Source organism: Zootoca vivipara, chromosome 5, assembly GCF_965207765.1.
Source record: "Zootoca vivipara chromosome 5, rZooViv2.hap1.1, whole genome shotgun sequence".
In the NCBI taxonomy this organism is placed as follows: domain Eukaryota; kingdom Metazoa; phylum Chordata; class Lepidosauria; order Squamata; family Lacertidae; genus Zootoca; species Zootoca vivipara.
The window spans coordinates 46,278,032-46,305,525 of NC_142588.1; the positions used below are offsets into that span (position 1 = coordinate 46,278,032).

The 27,494-nt window shown below is 38.9% G+C and overlaps 1 protein-coding gene across 2 annotated transcripts; it reads right to left on the reverse strand.

Moving 5' to 3' along the window:
- Positions 1–696: 696 nt before the first annotated feature.
- Positions 697–27,002, reverse strand: CCDC172 (coiled-coil domain containing 172). 2 transcript variants are annotated; one of them, XM_060274199.2, is made up of 8 exons: positions 26,727–27,002; positions 25,528–25,613; positions 22,569–22,685; positions 19,726–19,891; positions 16,236–16,337; positions 15,245–15,347; positions 2,730–2,817; positions 697–1,301 (listed from the first exon to the last, which is right to left on the reverse strand). In XM_060274199.2, the coding sequence occupies exons 1-8, from the start codon at positions 26,803–26,805 to the stop codon at positions 1,263–1,265; spliced, it is 780 nt and encodes a 259-aa protein (XP_060130182.2). In that variant the 5' UTR covers positions 26,806–27,002; the 3' UTR covers positions 697–1,262. The 2 variants fall into 2 exon arrangements, with proteins under 2 accessions (XP_060130182.2, XP_088526659.1); XM_088670533.1 differs by lacking the exon at positions 22,569–22,685 and having other exon boundaries at positions 1,121–1,301; positions 26,727–26,960.
- Positions 27,003–27,494: the final 492 nt, after the last annotated feature.

Here is a 27,494-nt window from a genome sequence, read left to right on the forward strand (position 1 = left end):
TCAACATTTTGCAGTAAAAAAACCAAAACCCATGTTGATACCAGAGTTGGATCACTGGTATGTTTTTATATACAACTTGCTCTTCCCACCCAAATTCAGCCCCAGGCCAAGTCTGCATCTGGCAGTCCTATCTGTATGCTACTGTTGTATATTTCCTCATGCTCCTTCAAACACATCACACTAGTGCCTCTTTACGTTGTAGAAAAATGAAATAATGTTCCTTAGTTGTCTCTTCTATTCCCAGTGTAATTTGTGGCTGGTGAAGAAGGCAGAGAGGGTAGAATATAGTACAATGAAAACTAAACTGAAACCTAAACTGTTTGATGCCAGACTTCCCATTGTGACCTGAGCACTCCATTACGTAGCCCACAATTACCAGGGCGAATGCCTCCCTCCCCACATTTTAAAAACCATAATCATATGTTAACTCATGAAAATATGTCTAGAGCATGAAAATCTAAACTGGTGAGAAAAACTGAGGTACCAATCACATGCACAGGTGAAGAACCTGTGTGAAATATTTTTATATCACAGAATAGTAGGCACTTAAGTGAAGCAATCAGTTTAAAAATAATGATTGTTAAGTAAGATTAATAGACAATATTCATATATGACATGTTAGATCTAAAATGACCTTAAGCGAAAGTTAGACGAAGTTCTACCTAAGCAAGACAATAAAAAATAAACAAACATCCAAACTTCTGCTGGAATTTATTAAAAAGGGATAATAGGCTGAAATAAATCTACATTAAGCACTAAAAGAGAATGTGGCTAAATATTCATTGAAAATCTCCTTCTGGTAGCACTGACTCAGAGGGAGCCGCATTGTTTCCTTCTCCTGGTATTAAAAGGGGTCGGGGAAGCACACCAGGAACCTAACAGCACTGAGAAATTGCACAGACAAGCACAGAATTGAGATAATAGTGACAAGATCCATGTTATGTTGAATTGTGTGCTTCTGCCAGAGCTGGTGAAGATAGAATGCAGGCAGGCTTTTAATGTTGAATATGGGAATGGGAAGACTGCCAAAAAAAATCTCTCAGCAAAAAGAAAATGATTTGTTTACAGTTGCTAGACACCCTTGCTAATGAACAGACGAAAGAAAATATACAATATGTGTTGCGAAAAACAGGTTCCATGTTTTGCTAGCAGGAAATGTAGAGGATGATAAATTTAACAACAAAGGCTTACAAAAGCAGCATTTACTCAAATGCTACAAAGACTTGTTTCTCTGACATTTGAATCAATCCACCATATGTTATTTATTTGACTGGAGGTTTGTTTTTTTTGTATAACAGTTTCTGCAACAATAAAAAAGAGACAGTGGTAAATAGCTAATTGTTCCGAGCATTATCTGTTCTTTACTGTAAAAGGTAAAATAACTAAAGATTTTTAAAACATTCTTTGGTATTTGCTCACACAAGTCTATATCCATGCAAAATCTGTGGAGAAGCACAGCTAATTGTGAGACAGAGGAAGGCCCCCACTATGCAACTACAGAGTGATTATTTTGGGATGAAGGAGAGAACAAAAGATTAAGTTTTGGTTCTCTGTTTCTAGAATTGGGGAAGGATTAGGTTCACTCTACAATTTGGAAAGCTTCTCCCTAGTCTGCATCTGACGATCAGGCTCGGATCAGAACATAGACATGTGGCTTAGATCACACATCTACAAACCTTTTGAACAGCACGGTTTGATTCAACATATTTCTTTGTATGAGGTGATCTGAGGGGCTTCCTGGTTCATTCGTTCTTTTAAACGGCTTGCAGCTGCTTGCAGCTGCTAGAAAGCACAAGGATTGCTGCACTTGTTGAAAATGTTTTAAGTTAAAAGCCCCTGGAAGCAGCAGTGCATTATGATGTTCCAACTGTTCCTTGGTAATTGTATGGAGAAAAAGATCACTAACCCGAGGCACTTATAGGGACATTCTACATGGGGTCAGCCATCTTTTCCTCCATACAATTACCCATGAAGCAGAATTTGCACGCAGCTACAAACAGTTTAAAAGAAATAACCAGGGGAACCCTTGCCCTACTTCATACGTACTGTACTTACAAAACAATTTCCATCAGTTGAAATCATGGGTTTATTTAACAGGGTTTTCCCCAAAAACGTGCATGGACTTCAGACAAGTGGACTATTCAGATGCACAGGCTGGATTGTGACTTTTTCGTCTATCTCAATACTGCAAGACACAGATCCCTCCCATTTTATATAACTACGGCCTCCTAGTGTCCCAACAGCAGCTGTTAGGTTTAGGTTCAGCAATAGCACAAGAAGGCAAGTTCAGTTCTTTCTCTGTTTCTATTCCACAGATCACCATTGATGAGAAGTCGTGACTCACCCAGAAGCAGCTATCAGCAAAGAAGGGAAATATGCATGTGGACAGCAATGGTTGGAGCTGTTTTGCGCAGGAGGCAGCATTTTATCTCAAATCCCTAATACTTTCCGCTAAGGTAAGGAATCATCATTATCTACCAGTTCTCCCAAGCAGTGCCTCTCTTGAAACAAATAAAGTCATGGAAGTCATGGGAAATAAAGGGAGTGGCATGGTTATAATGGGAACTAAATTTCTTCTTACTAGTACCGTAAATCAGTATCTGAAAGGCAAATAACTTCCACCTGTCTGCTAGTATATTGTTTATTCGGAAGTGTTGTATGTGCAGAAAAATAGAATCTCCCCAACTAAAATGATCAAACATGATAAATGTTAAGTTTAAAGGGCATACCATCTGCAGAAATTCAATTTCCGTTTGAAGAGCCTCACAGGCATTTTCCATTTCATCTTCTCTGTAACTCTCCAATTTCTTTTTAAGCCTGTGCCAACATTTAAAAACAAAACACCTGATATGGTGAGGCTGTCAGCTGAATCTTTCTCTTCTTCACAGCAGTCCCAGTTCTTAATTCAACCTTCATCATCCTAGCTGTCTCCCAATAAAAGTCCTATAAGCTCCCCAACAATGTGTGGATCACATGTCACTATCCAGTTATAAATCAGAGAGACCAAAGTTTGCTAGATTGCTTGATGTGATTTAAACTGCATTATCCAAGACTGTATAAATCACTGCACAGTACTGGCAATTGTTTAGTGATGTGAAGAAATTAGACAATCTCCAGGAAGAATATATATCTCCAGAATAAGTGCTGTAAGACAAGCTTAAGTTAAAAGACTGTATTTTTTCCTCTGTGGGTTGTGTGCATATTATAACCTATGATGAAATTACTGTATATCCTATTCATTCAAAAACTTCATGATTTGAATCTTTGATCCTTGCCTTTTATAAGTTCTTATAAATCTTGTTCCCAGAGTTGGTGATGTTCTCTGCCTATTGCTTACCTTCTCCAAGGGTTTCAATAATCTCTTTCCCACTGCCAATAGATCAGGTCATTCTTTAACATTTCATGGGGCATATTTTAAGTCAGGAGTAGCCAATATGGTTCCCTCCAGACACTGTTGTGTTACAAGTCCCATCAGCCTCAGCCAGCATGGCCAATTGCCAGGAATGATGGAAGCTGTAGTCCAAAACATCTGATCACCATCATGTTGGCCACCATGTGTTAAATAATGGATTTCTGGTGGTGCACCTCTCCTCCAATTCACTTTGATGAAATCTACAACATACATTTGAGGTTCTCAACTGCTAAAAAGGGGAAAAGACATCTAGTGTAATGTAGGAAATTGTGCCCTTTGAGACTACATTGAATTCTTACAGAAACATTAGTAAGAGCTTTCCTTGAAGAGAGGAATTATAGTTACAGAGAGCAGCAAAAGATTCACTTTCCTGTTGGACACCAAAAACGTTTTACAGAACAATAATCAATACTACATGCTAGTCAGTTTTAGACTGAGCCTTCTTTAAAATGGAAATATGTTTGACTTTGACAGTAAGTGCCACATGGGGAATGTTGTGAGCATGGTATGAAGTATATGAAGTGTTCTACTAGCACAGAAACACGTTCCTACTTTAACACCTGCATAACATTTCATCAATGGCAAAGAAAGAATTTAATACAGAAACTTCCAATAAATAGGCTATATTTTGGTGGCAGAAGACTAAAGAAATCTACTGATGTTTGGGGATTATGGTCTTTTTATTCTGGTTTGTTCAATGCAGCCTCTGGATTGAAGAACAGGCAGGCAGCTCATTGAGTGCCAGCAGCAATAACAAAAGCAGAGCAGAAATGGTGACTAATATGGGAATAAAAGCTTCTTTATATGGGATGTCTTCTACTTGGGAATGGAAAAGCTTTGAAACCAAGGAGTCCATATACTGAGTACTACCCATTATATTTGCTTAAGTGGATACTTGCTGGACCAAGAAAAAGCTATTTCAGATCTTTTAATGGTCCACAGTATATGCAGCAATAAAGTTATACTGCAGTCCTTGTCATACCTGCCAGAAGATAGTAAAATGGAAGATAAGTATAAAGTTGTGTTAAACCCATTCATGATAATAGAGGAGCAATTTCTGGGGTCACCGTAGTTATTTTGGGACTGCTAAGTGAGCCCATATAGGGAAAGGATTATATTCTAGTGGTAGTAAATATATCACAGTGTGAGACCTCGACTGAGATTTTATATATATTGAATGTTAAGAAGATTCAGAAGCTTACCTTGTATATAAACAACATTTCATTGCTTAAATATTACTTGGTAATATCTCTTCCACATAAAAGGGTTAGGCTGAACATAATGGCAACATGTAACCTTGAATTAAAAGGAATAAAAAGAATACAGTCATACCTCGGGTTACGAACGCTGTGGGTTGTGTGTTTTCGGGTTGCGGACCACGCCAAACCCAGAAGTACCAGAACGGGTTAGTTCCGGGTTTCGGCGCATGTGCATGTGCAAAAGCACAAAATGACATCACATGCATGTGCAGAAACGCCGAATCGCATCACACACATGTGCATACGCGGTGCTGCAGGCTGCGAACGCTGCAGGTTGAGAACCTGCCTCCTGCACAGATCACTTTTGCATCCCAAGGTATGACTGTACTAACCCAAAACCCAGCTCCAAAGTCCCACTTTTTGTCTGCTTTTATTTGTATATGGTGGTCCCTATCACTTGCAAAACTGTCTTCCTTCCTTCCTTCCTTCCTTCCTTCCTTCCTTCCTTCCTTCCTTCCTTCCTTCCTTCCTTCCTATTACATTTCTTTGTTAACCAGGAACAGGTGTATTTTCCTAAGTACAGCTGCAGTGTTGTTACATATGTGCCAATTTAAAGAAGAAAAAAGTCCTAAAATGAGCATGTACAATACCATTGATCTTCCATCACGTCATACATTTTTGCTTTTTAAAAAAGGCACAGGCACAAAGCCCCTGAACCTGATCATGTGGTTGTTTTTTGTTGTTGTTTCTGCTATGCACTGCAAACAATAAGATCTGTTAACCAGTTCATTTACCTTTCAGAAAGATAGTTTCAAGGATGGCAATACTGCTTTTGTGTCCTGATTTAGCTTAAGTATTTGAGATGGCCACAATACAATTAATGTATCATAAAGGTAAAGGGACCCCTGACCATTAGGTCCAGTCGCAGGCAACTCTGGGGTTGTGGTGCTCATCTCGCTTTACTGACCGAGGGAGCTGGCGTATCATACACGTCTATGATTTGCTGTACTTTTGCACCTGATCTATTGAGTCAGATAGCACACAGCAGTATAGCATAAGACAGTAAAACAGCTGTGTAGGACTGGTTCTTTGCTATGGCCAGTCCCAAGGGGCCACACACATCCTTATTAAGAACACAGGACCCATCCTGGATCAGAACCTGTTTTCTAACAGCCATTCCCTCTTGTCTGTCCCTTGCGTCTGGTGCTCAGTCCAGGAATGCCACAAATTTGCAGAGTCTGTTCCAGCTGTAGTGTAGTTCAGACGCACATGCAGGAACATGATTGATGTTGAAGAGGCCAGGAACCACCTTGGCTGTGAATCCTGGAACACCCTGTTCCCTGCCTTGCAGGCCTTTTTCCACCCAAGTGGAGTCCTGACTGGCCATGACTACAAAAGCTGAGGCTGCTGAACAGACTCTTCGGTGTTGTTATTGCTGCTGCTGCTGCTGCTGCTGCTGCTGCGGAGTTTTGCTGTGGTTTTTTTGTATCTTTGTTTTAGATCTTGTGATTTATGTGGAAATTGTTCTATTTGGTTGTGTATTTTTTAATGTTTTACTGATTGTTAGGACTACTTTTGTTATGTTGTAGTATTTTTTAATGTTATAAGCTACCTTGAGCATGGTTTGAACAGAGGAAAGGCGGCAAACAAATAAAAATATGTATGTATGTATGTATGTTGCTTTTGCTTGAGCTGTTAAGAGAAATTTCTAATTGCTACTTGCAAAGTGCTCTGAAGCTGTAAGGCACTAGATAAACAATTATGCATTTGGTAGAAACATTTGCTTTTCTCGCTGAGTTTTGCAAAAGGCAGTAAAAGACATTCTTGTTGCTTCATGCTCCTATTTGGCCGCTTGATTTATATGTTTAATTCTTTGTTTTGTTTTGTTTTAAATAAAAAGCTGGGTAATTTCAATATATCCCAGACCTATCCCTTCAAGAAACAGGGAATGTATCTGAAGTTACAGGCTGCACAATCAATGTTGTGGAGACACTTAATGATACATTTCCATTATTTATTCATTACTTAAGTCTGGAGTGAATGAAAATATTTAAAGTTATACTTAACCAGAAATTTGTGAAAGTGTAACACTGAAGTAATAAAAAGAATACTAACTATATATAAGGTTCACTATTTAATGCACTTTAAATACAAACTTTAAATAGGATGAAAACATACTATGAATATTTAGCCACTTGTCTGAACAGGACAAAATGCATCTCTGAGCAAAATTAATAAATGCCAAAGACCTTACTGAGCTAACATGTGCATACTGTGTTTCAACAGTTTGGTCAATTAGCAACATTATATTATGTATATTTGTTAATAGTTCCGTGGTTTTTAGGTCTGTCTTACCAATTTTTTTTATTAAGTACACAACTTAGAGAGTTCTTTGACTAAGTGGTTTATAATTATTTCTAAATAGAATAAATAAATAAATAAATAAAATAAGCATGAAATAGCTAGACTTGAAACTAAGGATATTCGTTTTAGATTCTTAAAGGGTATAGTTATATTTTAACTGCCTTTTTCCCACCTTGCTTTTCTCTCGGCCTGTTAGTCCCAGCAATCAGCCTAACCATTCAGTAAGACTGGTTTTATTTTTGCTCTGAAAATCTATGCTTCAATAATTACTGTGAGATTTTGGAAGCTTGAAATGAGTTGGTCCAACAAAAGATTATTTCCCATACTATATGCATCTCAACCAGCAGAACCATCACTTTTCTGAAAAGTCTCCACAGCAGGTGTGGAAGTCCAGAGGAGGACTGTTCTGGCCTAACACATTTAAAAGAGGGTTACAAACTAATCCTCAGAAACCATTTGCCTTTTTAAAAGACCTGAAGCTTGTGCCTGCTGATCAAAGGGCTTGAAGGGCTGCAGGGGAGAACTCATGAGCAATTGGTCCTCTATCTCCAAAGCTAATGAAGTGACTATTCACATTCTGGTCCTCTATCTCCAAAGCTAATGAAGTGACTATTCACATTCTGGTAGTTGTAACAAAGCTCACGAATTGGAAGTGCTCTTCCAGGCACCTTCATCACCCCCCAAAAACTGCTTATCCAGTAGTATGAGGGAATTATGCACTAATACATAAATATCATCACAACCCACTATATATTAATATTCCTTAATCTAGCATATAGGCAGCAAGAAGAATGTCCAAAATATTCTATTTGTGAGACATATAAACTAGAGTAATGTTTATAGATAACATTACCAAACTGGCAATACAAGGGCATTATCATGAAGTCAGAAGTTTGGGTACCCGAACCCTGTTGGTTCAGCCTCTTGTCAGAAGTACACTTTTTTGTAAGTAAGTAGTACTCTACCTAACAAGCCTGATATCACTCGTAGACAGAATTCTTTCTAATAAAATTTTTGTGAGGGCAAAAACATTAACCAAGTGACTAAAGATGCAAGCATCAAACTTCAAAGCTGGAGACTAATATCACTTGTGTTCATACCTACTAAAACTTATGTAAATTGACAGACAAACCCTCTCCCAAACTACATTTCCTGTATATGCATTTCTGTAAGGGAAATTACTCCCGAGCAAATTTTCAATGACAGACTTTACCCTAGAGCACGTTTTTATTGTTGGATTATAAACCTTGAAATTGGGGTTCATAATAGAAACCCTGACACAATTCTAACTATAATAGCCCCACTGGGCATTGGTATAAAAAGTTTTAAGAAATCAGTTAGCACATTATCATTACAGAAACTCATTCTGCACCCCAGAGATTACTCCAGAGATGGGTATTTCTTGCTTATAAAATTTAACATAAAATTAAATTGAACATATTTGTTCAAAACCAACAGAATCATGGCCCTCGGCAATGCACTGTTAATATGAAGGATTTGTTCAGCTCTAGTGGACATATTTCCTGGATGATTTATGTGAATGCAGTGTCATTTGTTCTTTCATGGTTTCAATAATGAGCTTTCTTAGGCTATAATAAGAAATGTAAGAAGCAATCCTAGTTCTTTCAGATTAGTCGAGTAAACAAACGCCTTAACTATTAAATAACACAAAGCAACTTCAAACTATTTCAATATTTCCAGGCTTCTGAAAAGAGTGCAGAAGTTCACACACTAAAAAGCGAAAACCCTTCTCTAAAATTTCCCTTTGAAATGGACTAACAGGAGAAGAATGGGGGAAAGCAGAATGCCATTCAAACTTCTAACTGTAAATGAATCCACTCACCTCATTTTATCTATGAATGAAAATATGGCTTTAACCTGTTCCTATTGGGGGGGGGGCATGAAAGGCAAATATAAACCGAAGTTCTGCCTTTTTAGTATTTGTGCTTTCCCACTAATCTACAATAAATTAATTTGGCATATTTTGATGCTGTCCTCTTTTCACTGTTTTTTGTGACTTACAGTTAATAATAATAATAATTACATTTTGGTTCACCTGAAATAGGTGGTATATACTGAGAAAAGACATTTCCTCTTCTAGGCAATATACTCAAATGCTTTTAAGGAATATATGTTAGTAGGTAGCTGCAACACTGATATACAGATGTTGCACACAGTATGCTCTACTACACAGTAAGCTTTTAAGGAATGGGAAGCTCCAGGTGTTGCTGAACCCCAAATCCCATCAACTGTAGCCATGATTAGGGATGATGCAGGGCAGCTGTAGTGAAGCAACATCTGGAGGATCACAATTCCCCAACACTATGTTAAGCATTAACTCTCCCCACATGCAGTTAGCATCAATGTGAGTTGAAGGTTTCCTGCAGGGTGTCTAAATTGGCCCTGATTCCAGTATGTAAGAAGTAATCCTAGTTCTATGAGATTTGTCAAGTAAACAAACCCTGCAATGGACATACAGTATAGGTTCATGCATGTGAAGGATCTCCAGTACCAGGGCCATGTGGAGGAAATAATTTATGAACCAGACAGTCCATGCCTACACTCAGCAAGGAGGTCCCACAAATACAATCAGAATTCTCTCCATTCTTTTTCCAAGGAGGGAAACTGTCTGAGGTTTGGATGTCAGTGTGGATGCCTGGCCCATATGGCTTTGCATGGGATAGTTTTAAACATATTGTGGTGTTGTCTTCACAAATCATATGCCCACTGTAGGACAAAGCAAATCAGATCATATTATAGGTGTCTCAAATTGACACCATACGCCATATGGATGGAGAGCTAGACCTGAGTGGTGCATTCTGAAATACTAATTTTGCCCCAGAAAATAAATGTATCACAATAGTACTAAAAGCTTTAGGCAGTAGGTAACTCAAACTGATGATCAAAATAATCATCTTTATGCTAAACCTTTTAACAGTCCCACAAATAAGCTTTCTTCTAAAGAATGCACTGCTTTATGACACTTTTTCATTTGGCTTTTAGACTTAACATCTTAAAGCTCTGTATGTTGTTAAAGCTGTTTTGAAGTTGGTGACTAGCATGCTGAGAATACAGTGAGATTCTGCAATTGATTTTCATGGAAGGAAATGGCAGTATTTTGTCCTGACACATGAACATATAATCCAGTAGGATAATGGGCCTTCTTCAAAGCATGCTACATTCTAGTTTGATGGCTTGGTGGATCTTTGCTGTCAGTGGAGTGCATTTTTTTACTGCAATATTTCTTTCAAACTAGCAGGACACTTCAAAGCATATGAATCCTCTGCTGTGACACCTAACCTGCCACAACTGGTGTGAAAATGAAAGCATCTTTGTGAAAATGTCGGCTAATATTGAAACTCTTTTACTACTGTAGGTGCTTTTCTCAACAAGGCCTTTTTTAAAGGACCAATTCTTCTTTCATCATTAATTTTAAAAAAAGATGCCCGTCATTAATATAAATGAGGAAAGGGGGAAACAAAATGCAGGTTTTGCTTCAGAAAATTTGTGAGGAGAAAATTCAAGTTGGTGTGATCTTGCTTCTGGTTATACCCCGGTAACAATGATTTTAATGGAACTGTGGCACAGCTTAACAGTCCCCATGAAAAATGGCCAGCATTTTTCAGGCAGTCATTCTGTTTCTAATGACCTGTCTCAAGGTCTCGCTTGTATCTTAGTTCTATAATACAGGAAAAGTAGCTGGAGTGCAAAGACTTCAGTCTGCACAGTTAGATCCTGGAAAGACTCCTGAAGATGACAGCAAAGATGGCTGAGTCACTGTTAATTCAAAGGCTCTTCAAGCTGCCAGGTCTTCATCATTCTCTCTCTTCAAGATGATGCAACATTTTTACTTTCTTTATTTAGTTACAAAATTAGTAAACGAAGACGTTCAGATGTAGATCACATGTAGTGCGTATGTTCAAGTCCTGTTATTATCTTTGTCCTAGACCACTCTGATCTCACTTGACAACCTTTTATTGAATGCTTTGCAGACTAGACGGCTAGGAATAAGCATGGTACCTGACCTGCTTGTTTCTTATCTTTGTTACAGCTACCACCTACAGACTATCTATGCTGGTGAGCACTGGCTTTGATGCGCCAGAGAGGTTTGTCAGTAGAGGTGTCACAGCTTTCTCCTACCGGAACAGCTGCAGCAAGGTTTTTTCCCCATCACCTAACATCATATGATGCCATGCCATGCATGAGACAGGTAAACCCACAAGTTAAACTGAAAAAGAACAACTGGGAGTACAATCTTAAGTCCTTTCCAGCTGCTGGTAGAATTTGGTGCTTTTTGAAAGGGGCGCCTTTTTCTGTTGCCTTCTCCCAGGATGGAGAAGGCTAAAATATCTCTACTGATGACAAACATCACTGGTCTTGAGGCAACAGAAAAAACTGCCTAATTGAAAAAAGGGGTGAATTATAGATGAAAAGAATCAAGAGCGTGCTTGATAAGATAGCTATCCCAATTTTTTTGTTGCAGCTACAGCCTGAATTCGAGCCACACCTGCAGACGGAGAATCTTAAGACTGTGCTCCCAATTCTTTCTTTAAAGGTGATTCACATGAGACTGTGATATGATGTCCAAGAAACCTCTGAGAGGTGGAGGACTTTTGAATCTGGCCCACTGGCCAGATCAAGTTCCACAGCCCTTCTTCAGACAAAGCCAAGTTGTGGGCGCTGCTCTAAACAGTGGCTTGGCTGTGTTCAGCAGCCTGGCTGGCCCTCATTTTCCAATGGCTTAGCAGACTGCCCAATGGAACAACACAAAATAATAACATAATTCCCAGAGGAATTTCTATAGTTAAAAAAAGGAATAAACTACATCAAATTGGAAGTACTCCCACCTGAAAGGTGTGGTATTTGTCCACCCTCAAAGACTGTACAATCCTGTGAAATTACTAAATAATAATAATAATAATAATAATAATAATAATAATAATCTGGTCTTGTCTGCACAGCAGTCATGTTAGTGAGCCAGTTTCATTAGCCACACTTTGAAACTAAACTAAGCTGTTCTATATTTAATTAGTTCTGTCTCCAACAAGATTCTAAAGTGTGTATTGTCCTCAAAAAAGAAATAATTAAAAAAAAATCGAACAATTTAATCAGTCAACCAACTCCTATGGAAGTGTGTTATTTTCCTGCTGAATTGTCTTCTTGTCAGGCCTATTGATGTTATGCCTCTTTCATTCAGTGTTAAGAGATACATAATGCAAAACAGCTTATCATTTTGAAAGAGCAGCCGAAATCCTTTTCCTTCTGGAAAGTACCTCTACGCTTCAAAAAGTAATCAAAAATAACTTAAGTATTAGCAACTCTTGGTGCATGTTGGGAGGTATTATCTGCAAGATTACTTTTTAATCTAGTGATGCTGCATGAAACACACCACGTTCAGTTCTTTGACTAGTTGCTATACTTGCCTCCTGAATTAAAATTCAATCCACAGAAGAATTACCAGCATAGCCCACTCCACAAGTGCCAGCAAGCCAACATTCACCCTAACTTCATTCTACTTTTCTTTTAACCTCAGTTTACCCAGCCAGGTCACTGGAAGGACGTGTGGATCCAGAATTGGCCTCCACAGTCACTTACGGACCCATTGTTAAAACCGTGTTTATGGAAGACAATATTACTCGGCTACGAGTGATCGAAGAAGAAGAAGAAGAAGAAGAAGAAGAAGAAGAAGAAGAAGAAGAAGAAAGAGTAGCACCCCAGTCCCACAGCTACCAGAAAAAGAAAGGTTTCTCCTCCACTACCACTACCCTAGGCATGCAGTGTACAGGACAGAAGGCCTTCCTGGACTGTTTCTTTTAGCAGGGGTTTCAATGCAAACCCCTTCCTAATTCAGGAAGGGGTCCTGCATTAAACTGTGGCTAAAACAATGGGTTTTTTTCTGTTTCAGTTGGCAATTGGGGATTAAATCCTGCTCTATGGGCCAGTGCAGCCTGTGCACAAATGAACCCTACCTCCTGTCCATTAATGGACATCATCAACTGATGTCAGCTGATTTGACAAGTGGGTGTGGTTGTGAACCACATTGGAACCTCTGGTGGGCCAACACTGGCATGTGGGATGGAGGTTCCCTACCCCTGCACTATTCTATGCCCCTTGGAGCCACTTGAATGCTCTTCTTTCTCAAACTGAGTTTACAAGAAACAGCAGCCAAAGGAGCAAAGCAGGACACAACACTGATTGGCTGACCCTTATGTCAATCATGCAGTCACACACACCTCCTTCTCTAAGCAGTTTTTCAAGTGCCAAAAAATGCCTGGGTTTTAAATAAGTAAATAAAACGCTTAACAATTCACTTTAAATCCAGGTAAGTATGTAAGGGGCTTTGTAAAAGACCCAAAGTGGACAGATTTCCGGAAGCTCAGGGGAAGGTGCAAAGAGGAAGAGGTAATCATTATTTGATTTCTAGTCTGTATGTGCAGTTTGAAAAGTCAGGAAGAAGCACAGTTCACTCCTGTATACAGCTCTTGCATGCAGCTCAGGAACATCACCATTGCCCAGAAAATAAGGTTTAATCCCTCAGCCCTCAATGGCGGTGAAAAGCAAATGTCAAAACATTCCTATTAGTAACAGGCTATCCCAGTTACATGAATATCTTCCCACAGCTCTATGAACTGTTGACTAAGCATCTACCTTTTCAAGTTAAGGGTACTTCCTGTTTGAATACAGGAAGAGGCCTTTGCTGAAGAGGTATCAAGATTTGGGCAATACTGCCATAGATGACCATGGAGATGATGAATATGGGGAACCCAGAAATAATAAACTGGTATGGTGTTTATCTTTGTTGTGATATGTTATCTACAATTATTAATGCTGTTCCTTTATTCAATCCGTACAAAATAAAATGTGAGCAGTCATAGTCTAACTGAATTTTGTTGAGTTGGACAATCATTGCCTACTTGCCTTTATGCTATTCAGTAGCAGGGCAGGAGCATTTTAATTGAAATCAATAGGGCTTAAATTAAACACCTTCACAGACCTTTGAAGGGCTTGGGTAAGGAGGTGCATACTGATGCTTCAGTCTTAGATTAAGAAAATACAACATACATGTGTAAAATCTTGAATAATGGTGCACTCATCCAGTTGTGCCTCTGAAGTAAGCCCAAGGTGTAAAATGGCAGATTTCTCAAAAGTGCAATCTTTGACATGGTAGTACCACTTTGCCTTCTGGTGTTCATCATATGATTTGCAAAATAAATAACTATATTTATCAATAAATCTTGACAATTCTTTATAATTATTTTGCATCATATTCAGCAAATTGCAGAACCGTATTACATTACTTTTCATATTAACATCAACACTTTTTTCATTTTAAAAACAAACATACCTTGCACTGTTTAAATATCTTACTGATTCAAATAAGGTTATAATTCTGCACCCACTTACCTTAAGAATACAGGAAGGTTCCTTAAGCTGAGTCAGACCATTGGTTCATCTAGCTGATTGGCTGAGGCTCTCCAGGGTTTCAGTCAAGAGTTTCCCCCAGCTTTACCTGGATATGCTGGAACTGAACATGGGATCTCTTGCATGCAAGGCTCATGCTCTACCATTGAGCTACTGCCCTTCCCTAAAGGGAGCTTACTTTGAGTAGACATGCAAAGGACTGTGCTATAAGTCATTTGGAAGCCCATGGACACTAACTAACCTTGATCTTCAGCACGTTTATATTCATAGTAAACACCACTTTCCTAATCATGCTGTATTGAATGTTAAATGACACTGCAATAGCAAGATACTCCAGGAGAAGTGTATTATTCAGAAGGAAGATGACAACCTCATACATCAGAAAAGCTAATGTACCATAATAGAATAAATAATGCAAAAGCAAGCTGTAGTGTGCTGTACCACATCAGCTTATGGATCTGCAACTAGCATTATCATTTAAACTCCCCTTTTGATGTATGTTTCATACATACGGTTTTGCTCCTACACACAAATTCTGAAGCAAAACATTTCATTTAGAAGATTTTGGTCATGCTTCAACTCCACTTGAAGAGAAGGAAAGGGGCTTGGCAGATCTCCTTTGCTTTACCCCTTTAAAATTCTTCATTCCCTATGGAAAAGGTGCCAGGTTTAGGGAATGGCTGAGCCTCCTTTTGCTCTCTATGATGCTTCCTCCCATAGGGGTCACTTGCATAAACAAACATGGCATATCAACCAGATTCATGTCGTTATTTTGCTTCATTATGAATGCATGTTAGCTAAAACAAAATTCATCTCAGTTCTATGCATTTTAGCAGGATACCTTTACCTTGCACATTCTGGATCGGTCTGCGGTTTTTCAGAAATTTTATTTTTTTCTGTTTCTAAACACTTTGTGGTGTTTTTAGCTTCTCTTATTTCTTCTTCAAGATCTGAAAAAGAAACAATAACTTTCTATTATGATTTTATAATACAGTACTTTATTATACAATGGAAACTGTAAGGAAGGGCTGTAGTATGTATGTATTATGTAGTATGTATGTAGGCTGTAGTATGTATGTAGCTGAGCGCATACTGAAGGTCCTGCTTTCAGTCCTTGGTATCTCCAGCTAAGGATGGGAGAGACCCCTGTCCGAAACCCTGGGGAGGAACTGCCAGTCAACTCAGTCAATACTGAGCCAGATGGACCAATGGTCTGCCTTAGTCTAAGGCAACTTTCTATGTTTCTCAGTTGCTTTGCTGCACATTAAAAGAACCTATTATTAGGATGAAAAATTTGGATTATAGTTTTATGACATAAAAAAAATCAGCTGTATTTAAGACATTCCCATTCTTATGTGATCATATATCAAAAGTATGTGAATACTAAAGACTGGAATACAAAAAATAATATGCAGGTGCATGGGGGAACTGCATGAAAGCCAAAGTTTCATTAGTGGGACTTGGTGTAGCAGGTCCTATTCCACAAGATATAAGATGTGGAATGATTCCTGCATTGCAGGCAGTTGGACTAGATGACCCTTGGGGGTCCTTCCAATGCTACAATTCTATGACTGTATTATTTTTAAACAAAGCCTTGGATCCAATGCAGTCTGAATTGCTAAAGCTGCAAAGAAGGGCAGAAAATGTTTTAAATCCATATTCTTTAAATTATTTGTTCATTAATTCCCTGATTAATATTAACTTAAAAACTATTAAGTTCATGATATAGATATAAACATTAATCTGTCGTTGAATGTTTTTTGATCAGAATCATTTATCAAATGTACTCACACTATGTCTGAACCTCAAATCAGGTGGTGATCAAGTGAGCAATATACCTTTGAGTTTTTTCTGAAAAGTACACAAATCCTTCTTCAGTTCATTCTTCTGCAGCTGAAACATTTTTATCTGAACATTTTCATGTTTCATTGACTCTATTTCTAAGAAAGTGATAATTTTAAAATTAGGTTAAAGATTTAAGCTTCACCACATAACCAAAATACTCTGTTGCAACTCTTCTCTTGATGTTTTGAAAAATAATTACATATATAACCATATATATCTATATCTATTATCTATATCTATATATGCTGCCTTTCCTGCCAAGTACAGGTAGATAAATAGGTACTGCTGTGCTCTGGCGGGAAGGTAAATGGCATTTCCGTGCGCTGCTCTGGTTTGCCAGAAGCGGCTTAGTCATGCTGGCCACATGACCCAGAAGCTGTCTGTGAACAAACACTGGCTCCCTCAGCCTATAGAGCAAGATGAGCGCTGCAACCCCAGAGTCGTCCATGACTGGACCTAGCACTCAGGGGTACCTTTACCTTTACCTTTTTATGCTGCATTTAATAATTCCATATGGAATTACCTCTTATGTAGTGACTGACAAATGTAAGTTTTAACTATTGCACAGAAATATTGGTAATTCTGGATGACATCCAATGTTAGGCAAGTGGAATTCTTCTTCTCCCTACTGTAGCCCTCTGCCCAGCAACAACAAAAAATTTCTCCAGAGAGCCCCCTAACTCTCTGGAGATTTTGGAAATATACTGGGTGGGGGCATGGTAGCTTCGGGGGGGGGGGGTAAGGGAATTCATTCTGCCAATTGTGTTCATTCCAGTGGTGGACAGATACCATTAGACTTCTGTTGTTGTTGTTGTTGTTGTTGTTGTTGTTGTTGCCAGCTGGCTTGGGCTCTATTTGTGTGGAAAGGCAGAATATAATGTATAAATTTAATATGGTCCTAAGTGTGACCAAATAATAAACTAAAATGCATTTTAGTTTATTAGACACTAGGGTATTTATTATCAACAACAAAATTACTCAACATACTGTTTGTCAAAAGTAAGAGCTGCAAATGCAAGCAAAGCTAACAAAATTTATTTGTATGATGGCAACAGCTGTGCAGTATACAATCACTGTAGTTTATGTGTTTTGTTGGAGAGCTAAGAGCTTTCTATTTGTTCAGGAGCTAATAGCACAGTTTGAACTCTGTTCAATGTTGTATTAACTACTGCTGGTTCTCATTCTTTCCTTCTAAAGTTTCTTGAATTCTTGAGTACCTTGTACTAAGAAGGCAAGATAAAATCATCAGGTGAACTGTGTTACCATAATCCAATAAACTGTCCATGAGAGCCTGGCAAATTGCAATATATTGTTCTACATTGGCACAATCCAACAGGGGGGAAATGTTTTACTGTTGGAGAACAATGGCAAGTGATTAAACATATTTTTTTTGTATAATAGCACAATGATCCTGTGAGTGTCTAAGCATCTTAAATAAAGATTATGACTGAATGGGTGAGAATTACAGTGTTTGTATTGTACCTAGTACTGTTGGGAAAGGGTACTTCTTTAGGAGCATCTATGCAATGCACTAATGGGCTGAACCAAAGTTCTTCAAAAATGCTACTTGCATTTTTTGTAAAATCATTACATTAAAAATACTTTTTAAAAAACAGGCAAAGTTGGCAGCAGTGCCAAAACAGCAGCATAACAGCTATTGTTATGTAGATTATTTCCAATAATGTGTATAGTTGAATATTTTCTTGAGTTCTGTTACACCAATACATAACAAAGCTGCTCCAATTCTCAGTAAATAATTTATCAAGTTGTCACTTGCCATCACTCTTACATTAGCTAATTTTATCAGATGAGTCAGTTCCCAAACTCTTACTAGCCAGTCTTCTAACACAGAGATAAGTGTCCTCCCCCCCCCCATTATATCTATATGAGCAACTGTTAACAAATGTGTTACCAATTCCGTATCCACTGGAAAAATTCATGGGCTTAACATATCCAGACAATACAACCAATGGGTCTACCATCAAACCACACCCTGCTACAAGTTTAATTTCATCTATTATAGTCTTCCTGAATATCACATTTCAGTGCATGAACTATGAAGCATAACAGTGTTTGAAGCTCCACACCTTCAACATATATTAGCTGCCCCACTGCATATACTGCTAGGTGTTGCAGGTGTTAAAAACAAGGAAATGCTAATTCATATTTTTTTAACCCATTTCTTATAAATTTGTTCACGTTTGTGAAATGTGTTGCCAAATCGTTTCCCCTACTTCTGGAGTGTTTTGTCTTTGCTCTTTGTTAATTTTATATGTGTTAATTTTGTTAATTTTATATGTGTTTCTAGTTATATCCAGTTATGTGTGAGGTTGCAGCTTGTTAGTGTAGGGGAGAAACATGTGTTTGTCAGCTGAAATACAACTTTACTTGGTTTACAGCAAGTAAGTGGGGATGGCATAGCAGTAGAATGTGGTGTTTTTTCCATCAGCCTTTGTTGTTGGAATCCTAGTTGCCATCAGTCTGTTGTGAAGCAACTAATAGATGTTGGCCATCATTAGACCTTGATGTGGTGCAAACCAGGTATCAGGGACCCCCTGGGCAAATGGGGGGCAGGGCTGATGCAAGGTCTGGCCCCTGCAGACTAGGGATCTAGTTGGGCCATAATGCAGTGTGTGCATGTTCCATATTTCATTGCCTTGAGCAATGTGACATGTAATATAATTTCCAAACTAGTATCTTACTGGCTGCATACTGTCACATACTATTACTTAAGGAAGCAATGGTCAGCTACAGGGGGCTAAGCAGTTAACAGCGGCTTTTGCAGTAGCAGGAATAGAGTTGGCAGCAGCTCCCAAAGCAGCAACAGTGACAGATTTTACTACTGTATTTTTGTGATTGTTTACTGCCTTGGACTCGTATGTAAGGACAGGCAGAGTATTATAATGTAGAAGGAGAAGACGTCTTCTTTTGGGGGAGGGAAGAACAGTATTTTGTGCATTTGTTAGAAAAGATAAAACTATAGAAGTGAGGCTTTTGATTTGCTAGCAACACATGTAATTACAGTTCATGGATGAAAAATGCAAAGGCATTTTTAATTCAGTGTTATCCATGCTAGCTAAAGCTCAAACTGGCTTGCAATAAATATTTGCAATGTCTGGTGTTTAGTAGTGAAAAACAGAAAACTGTATACAACTATTCTCTTCAATCTTTAGCAGTGACTCATGGATGGGATCGCAACTGGGGCAAGGACAAGTAAGAGTCTTATCTCTGACCTCCTGTCATGTTCAGCAATTTTAATATGTTAGAGTACCATACCATGCAGTTAAAGTTCCTTAAACAAGGAACATGCTTGGTGCTCCAGGATAGCATGCTGCTCTTCACTCTAGGAAAATCATTACCTTACAATTTAATAGGACTATTCAGCTTGGAAGAAAATTGTGAAATTGTAGTGTCATGGAACTGCAACATAGTCATTTATATTCTCAGATAGTCCAAGATAAAATAATTAAATTCAAGACATACCATTTCTCAAAACATTTTCTTTTTCCTCTAATTCACATATTTCAGCCTTGACTCTTTTTTTAATTAAAAGCTCCCTTTTGGATGTTAACCCATATTCACTGTTGAACTCTGTAATTTCCTTCAAAAATCTCTCATCTTCTATGGCAATTTTTTTCTTTGTACCCATCTAATGATGACATAAAATAAAGTAACAGAATAAAGAAAGAAAGAAAGAAAGAAAGAAAGAAAGAAAGAAAGAAAGGAAGGAAGGAAGAAAGAGGAGAGAGAGAGAGAAATATTATACTGTATATGAAAATTATATATGAATGTTTAGAGACATGTAATAGACTATCTGTTATTTATTCTAAGTATTTAGAATCAAACCAGGGTGCAAATATGCAAAATGTAAAGCAACATTAAAAATAAAATCAAAACAATATAAAATAAAGCACAGATTTCAATTACAAACAAAACCACCAACAGCAACAAAAATTCTAATGCCCAATGTACGTTTGATTAAAGACACGTTTGATGTTTGATTTGACTACAGGAAATACAGGAACTTCTTCATTCACAAATATTTTTTTGTGAACATAGACATTGTAAATATTCACACTCTGAATGTGCTATGGAAATGAAACATGCATTTTCCTAACATCTACTATAACGTGTTTGCTTATGCTGAGCTCGAAGACTCTGAAGTCTCCCTCTAATAATGCATTTATCTGAATATTTCAGTGTCATGTTCCTGCCTGTGAACTTTTTCTATAATTAAGCATACTTAATGTAAGGTATTAAAGATCGCCGAAGAATTGATGCTTTTGAATTATGGTGCTGGAGGAGACTCTTGAGAGTCCCATGGACTGCAAGAAGATCAAACCTATCCATTCTGAAGGAAATCAGCCCTGAGTGCTCACTGGAAGGACAGATCGTGCAGCTGAGGCTCCAATACTTTGGCCACCTCATGAGAAGAGAAGAATCCTTGGAAAAGACCCTGATGTTGGGAAAGATTGAGGGCACTAGGAGAAGGGGACGACAGAGGATGAGATGGTTGGACAGTGTTCTCGAAGCTACAAACATGAGTTTGACCAAACTGCGGGAGCAGTGCAAGACAGGAGTGCCTGGCGTGCTATGGTCCATGGGGTCACAAAGAGTCCGACACGACTAAACAACAACAAATGTAAGGTAACTCTACTTACGAATGTTTCTACTCAGGAACGGAGCTCTGTCCGCCATCTTGGATGCGGTTTAGATAGGATTTTTTTCTACTTACGAATTTTTAGATAGGGTTGCTTCGACTTACGAATTTTTTCTCCCAATGCATTCCTATGGGATTCGACTTACAATTTTTTCTGACTTACGAATGTGCATTCGGAATGCATTAAATTCGTAAGTAGAGGTACCACTGTATTTGTCTTGCCCTCCACCAACATGGTTTGAAAAGCTCATTCTGTTATGATCTCAGCTGCTCCTGCCAAACAGATGGTGTTATGAGGTGGTCATACCATGTATGATAACACATGCTGTTTAGGAGACTCTTGCAAGAAGCACATGACTAATCAAAACATGAATTTGTGGACCCCCTTCTTATTTATTTTGTAACATATATGCATAGCTGTCAACTTTCGGATTTGAAAATAAGGGATCAGCAGCCTCACCTGTCCCGGGGACAGTCTACGGTATAGACAGTCTAACAATCCAGGATAGCAGCAGGAAACGGCGCTGGAATAAGGGAATTTCCAGCAAAAAAAGGGAAGGTTGACAGCTGTGGCTTGGAATAAGGGAGTTTTCCGCAAAAAGGGGGGGGGGTTGACAGCTATGCATATGGTATATGGCATGAAGACAGTGCATCAATTTCTGTGCAGTGCTTGGGTGTGTGTGTGTGGGTTTTTTTTACACAGCCATACTGGACCTGAAAGTTGCCAGAGAGCAAAGAGCTGCTGGAAGCTTTATTATACAGATTGCAAAAGGAGGTTTGGGCATCTTATGATGAAGAAGGGCCAAAAAGGTGTAAAACAAGGTGCTTTCTGATTGAAAAGAAATAGATGCTTAATGTTAAGAAGATACCGCATTTGAAATTTAACAGTGTAAACTTATATATATCTACTCACTGAGTAAGTCTCATTGGACTGCACTGGGCTTACTCCTGCTTGGACCAAATCCTTAGTTACTAAATATTAATAACTCTTGGCAAATCTCAAGAAATTGAAAAGGCTGAGTTCTTTGGGGCCAGCTGGATTCCAAGTATCACTTTGTGTGCATGGATATCTTCATTCCAGGGGCGGAGCTTCATGCTCCGCCACCGGGGGCGGAGAGCAGGCACACTGCCCCCTATCTTCCTACGCCCCTGCCTCATTCTGCGCACTGAAAATTCTGTCAGGCAGGACTCCTACCAACAGTAGCCCTTTGGAAAGCCCCCATGCCAGAGGTGTGGAGGGACTGAGCCAGCCTGGGGTCTGTTAGATCTTGATCCGGCACCAGTGCTGTCACTTGGCAGCACCAATGTGGGCCAAGCTTCAGGCTGGCTCAACTCAGAGAACATTTTTGCCTTCTGCCCCAGAGGGCCTGAGGAGTGAGGCTGTGAATGTATATGGTTGGGCCACTACAGAGGTTTGGATTGTTCAGCTAGTTATCACCAAAACCCACTGAAAGCTATGGGAGAACTTTGTTACAATGAACTTGTTCCACTGCTTTCAACAGGACATATTCCCCCCCCCCACAAAAAAAAAAACCCTGAGCTAGACTGGGGACAAAGATCCTGGGCCTTTTGTGTGTTCAAATATCAGCTCATGTACAATTTAGCTAATGCTGGGTGTCAAAAGGTTGAAGATTTCTGGTCTAGAACAGTCTCACTGGGAACATACAAAGGTTTCTAGCAGAATACTCTTCTGATTAAGAAGTTCAGCTTTCTGGCTTTCTAAGCCCTCTTCTCTTTTCTTCAAAAGCTCCAAGTCTAAAAGCTTTCCAGATAGCAATAAAGCCTGTAAAAAAAACCCCAAATTTTAAAGAGTGTCGTTAAAAAAAACCCTGAGTGCAGTTGTAGTTATACAAAGTTATTTTACATATGCAGGCCCTTTGCATCAGAACTCTAGCAATGTGAGGTCTTCAGAAACTGTATTGTTTATACTGTTCTGTGATTTAATTAACCATACATAAGCAGTAGTGGCTGGTTTCAAGGAGCAGCACCAGACAGTCACTCTCACCCCAGACAGCATTGGGATAGGGCAGGGTGGCAAAGAGGTTAGGGTTGTGCAGACACACTTGTAGGCCCACCAGGTTCTGTCTGGGTCAGCTATGACCTGACCACTACATAGGTTTTGTTTCTAAAATTGTTTCTAAATTTAGAATTTGTTTTTAAATCTGGTTGTGGGTGCTCAGTTTTACCTGACCAAAGGGTTCCCTCACTACTGATACAAACTTGGCATTATTGCTGCCGCCATCAGAAGCCAAAGCAATGGGGAACAACAGGGAATCTAAATTAAAAGTTTCCAACATTTTAACCTCTAGAAGAATACAGTACCCCCAAACGTCCCTTAGGATATCCTCCTCATGTGACTAGAACCAAGGACTAAACTCTCAGAAGCACCTCCATCATAAAAGAATTGCAACACAGGAGAGTTTTCTTCTCCCTTTCCTTCATTTATTCTTTACAGCAGCATAGTAATTAGGCATGTTCAAATAGCATTTTTACAAAAACCCCAATGAAACCGCACAAGCTGGGTCTTTTAAAAAGGATTAAAGTTTACTGAGTACATGTTTATATAACTACAAATTAACAAATGAAAAGTTCACAAGTTAATGGCAAGCTCTCCTCTTTCCTGCATTTGACATTCCCCCTCCCCTTCCCACCAACCCCTCCATTCTTACAAAGAGTCTGCTTATTTACCTTGGTAACTGAGAATTTACTTCCTCGGGCCACTGAAGGATTTGGGGGTTGGGCACCTTAGTTATGCCCAATATCTGAGTCCTCAGGAGGGTAACCCAGATCAGCGATGTCTTGAGTATGACTAGGCAAACACTCTTGTTTGCATCTTATAGTTGCAAGTACAACCAATGCAGGCATGCACACATGAGCCTTGAATAGGTTTGTCCTTACTTGCTGCACCTCTCTCTTCTTCTACTAAGCACAGAATGGAGTATGTCACTCCTTCATATTGTGCAAAAGATAAAATTAATGGCACTGCCTGGGGAGAATGCTAGTAATACCCTGGATAACGTAGCTGCTCTTTTGCTGCTTTGCATGGGCACCCTCCACTCTCTGCTGAGCAGCAGAAGTGAGCTCTCCTAAAACAACACAGGAGACCCTCTGCACCCAAGAAGAGTCAATGAAGGCACATATCTACACAACAATCTGTGCCTTCAATTTGAAATAAAAGAGTAAACTGGTAGAGAAGAGATAGTGATCTCTCCCTCAACGATCACACCCCACTGCAATACTGGCTGCTGAGAAAGGGGTTTTCTGGCTGGCCAGCCAGACCATTCTGTGGATCTTCAGTATGGGACTGCTCCCTAGACTACCTATTCAATATAGTCTTTAGAACAGCATTTTTGCAAAGGAAGCATTGAACCTTGAAAGGCAAAATGCTATAATTCAAGTTCTAATTACATGCTACCTAGTTTTTCAGAACACACCAAAAATTTATATTTCCTGGGAGCATTTCCTTGACCACAAGCAGTCTCTGTGAAATAGATGTCAAAACATCTTTGAACTCTGAGGTTCAGCTACACGAGTTTTTTAGTTTTTGTTTTTGTTTTGCTATGCCCCTATATTTACAGATATGAGACTGTGCAAATTCCTAGACATATAAAAATGTGGAGTAAAACTTATAGGAATTTGGAAAAGGAACTTATGTGAATAGCATTGCTCAGTGCTTAATATATATTACACTAGAGATCTTCAGAGAGACTGGCATAAGGTTATGTTTCTGTACTCGGGAGGGGGGGAGATCAGTCATGCCAATTTTAATAGCGTTCAGTATTTATTTCAACCAGTGAAGACAATGCATATTGGCTTTTCCTACACTTGTAAGGTACAGTCTTTTTTAAAAAAAACCTGATACTAACTAAACATGCAAGTTAATAGGCATTGACCTTCATGTAATTAATTCCATGGGTTTAAAGCTATAATTGCTTTAGGAACGCTTTTCCAGTTTTCCTCATTAGTAATTCACAGTAATTGTTCCCTCACTTTCACAACCCTCTGTATCTACCATGGAAACCATAACTGTAAATTAGAATGAGTCAATAGCAAATTAGTGACATGAAAATAGAATTATGATTGTCATAAATTAGTTTTACAAGCAGCAACACAATGACTGTCATTGTGTAATCTGGCAGAAAGGACAATGGGGCTCCTGTTCTGTGACCTGGGTTTACAGCTAAGGCAGAGGTCATGTAAAATACTCTATGTGAAGTCAACATAATACATACTTCTGCACAGCTCTGTAAATTCTGTATTTCCATATTATATCTATTTAGCTTTTCCTACAGATATGTGGTGTTCTGCAAAAAAGGCCTACTGAACAGGGTAGAAGCATTGTGGGCTTTTTTCAAGTGGGAACTCCTGACAGTCCTAGAAACCAGGCGGCTGCTAGATTTTGGTTGGAATTGTCCCCAAAATGTTCTTCACTGAAATGTAATAGTATTCTTAAATAAATAAATTTCAACACCACCTTTCATCTGGGGATCACAGGGCTGTTTACAATATAAACAAAACAAACAAACAAACAAACAAAAACAATACCCACCCAAAGTTTTTTTAAAAAAACACCCATAGATGGCCAATTTCCTTTATTCTATCATTCTAATTGCTATTCTATGTACCTCAGATTCCAACTTTCTTTTTTCTCCATCCAGTTGTTCTGTTAGTTGTTTAGCTCTTTCATGAGCCAGGGTTATTTCCTGTTTAACTGCAACACAAAATGAACTTTTAGACACAAAGAAGGTATTTGTGCAAGCAGTTTCATAAAATTTGCTGCAAAAGTAAAAAAATAGGGCTGCAAAAGTAATCAGCGAGGGGCATCTTACAGTGGGAAATTCACTGAGAGGTTGAAGGTTGCATGTTTCTTTTATGTATTATGTACACGGCCTGAGAGTTAATTTTATTGTGTACTATTGTATATTCTAATTGATTACTAAATATTTGATTATTTGATTCAAGTTGTTTATTTTAAAGTCATATTTTTATTATGACTTATTTGTATGGGATCGGACTGTTATAAGGTGAGTGATGTTTGCTGTATGTTTTGTTGTTTCTTCAGCTTTTAATTGCCTTGTGCATATACAGAAAGGTGGTATACAAAGTAAAAGTGGAATGAAATAAGTCTGGAGTCAATTCCAAGAAGAATCACACAGCCTCATCTGAACTCTGTAAGCTGTTCTAGTTAGAATTTATTTGTGGCCAACCATAAAAAAGCTCATTTCCCAGAGTTTTGCTTTACTCAACTTCACTCAGTAAGAGTCTCACACAACTTCTCTAAATAAACAGAAGATAATCAGAGAAGGAGACACAATCCAAAGTTGTTTTTAAGTACTCAGAAGTGAGCCCCATAGTGTTTTGCATACCGTTTAAATTGCCTATTTTGCATTTTTACTGTAACTCATGAATGCCCCAGGCATAGCTGTCAACTTCTCCCTTTTTTAAGGGAAATTCCCTTATGCTGAATAGGCTTCCTCGCGAGAAAATTGAAAACTTGACAGCTATGGCTCCAGGGTGGGGTGAGAGGACAGCCCCCCCCCCAAAAAACCCCACAATTCCCTTGTTCTCGGTTTTCATTTAAAAAGCGCAAGTCTAGGATTCATAGAACTAGAGCTGTGAGACAAAATATCCAGGCGCTATTCTCGTTTTCTGGTGCTGTGAACACTTATTACGCAGCGCAACCCAGTACTGAGGTAGGCATTTAAAAACAAAAACAAAAAACAAGCACATTAGGTGGGTCGAGGGCATTAATTTGGTTCATTCAACGTGTGGCCAGATGGCAAGCGCTTGCTTCAAATTCCACACGGATGGTGTGGCCACCAACCTTGGTGCATGAGACGTCGCATCCCCTCTACTTTTTGCTCCGTCAGGAAGATATGCTGGAACAAGGAGCCTAGGCTCATTTTTGCTGTGTCTCCTGGAAAGGAAAAACAAGTGATGCTCCTTTCAGCCAGAGCGCTGAGCTAAAATATGAGGGAGCTTGCTTGAAAGTGGCTCCTTGGCAACTAGTATTTTGCTCCTTTGCTCCTCGCCTTCACAGAACCACCCAGCTGGCTCCTCTTTCCCGTGAGGCGGCTCCGTCCATAACAAGGGCTGAGCTGGTAGAAGTCTGGACAGAGCCACTTTACACTTCTGGCGGGGGTTCCCTTTTATATTCCCTTCACCAAAACAACAACAACCCAAACAAATGCCCTGCATGAACTGAAGTAGCACACGATGGAGAAAGTTTTATCATAGTTCCTCACCTTGGTGTGTTAATTTATTTACATTCAGGAATTATTTTTTATGACGGGGGAGTGTTCAAAAACATGGTTTTACGCCTGCTGCTTTGAAGTGGTACAGTCAGCAATTCTCCCTGCTCAATTTACATTATTATTTGCGGGGTTAGGTGTGTAGTGTATTTATAAAGTGTCTTAACCTTTTTTTCTTTCTGAGGCTTCCGCTCATCTCAAGGTGGTTTACTTAAATTTAAATCACAATAAAGCCTATCAGTAAGATACAACAAAATACCAGGTTGTAGTTAAAAAGTAAGTACTTTTTAAGTAATTACTGATAGAATCGGTAGGTGGCAAGTACTATCGTGGAAGAGGCA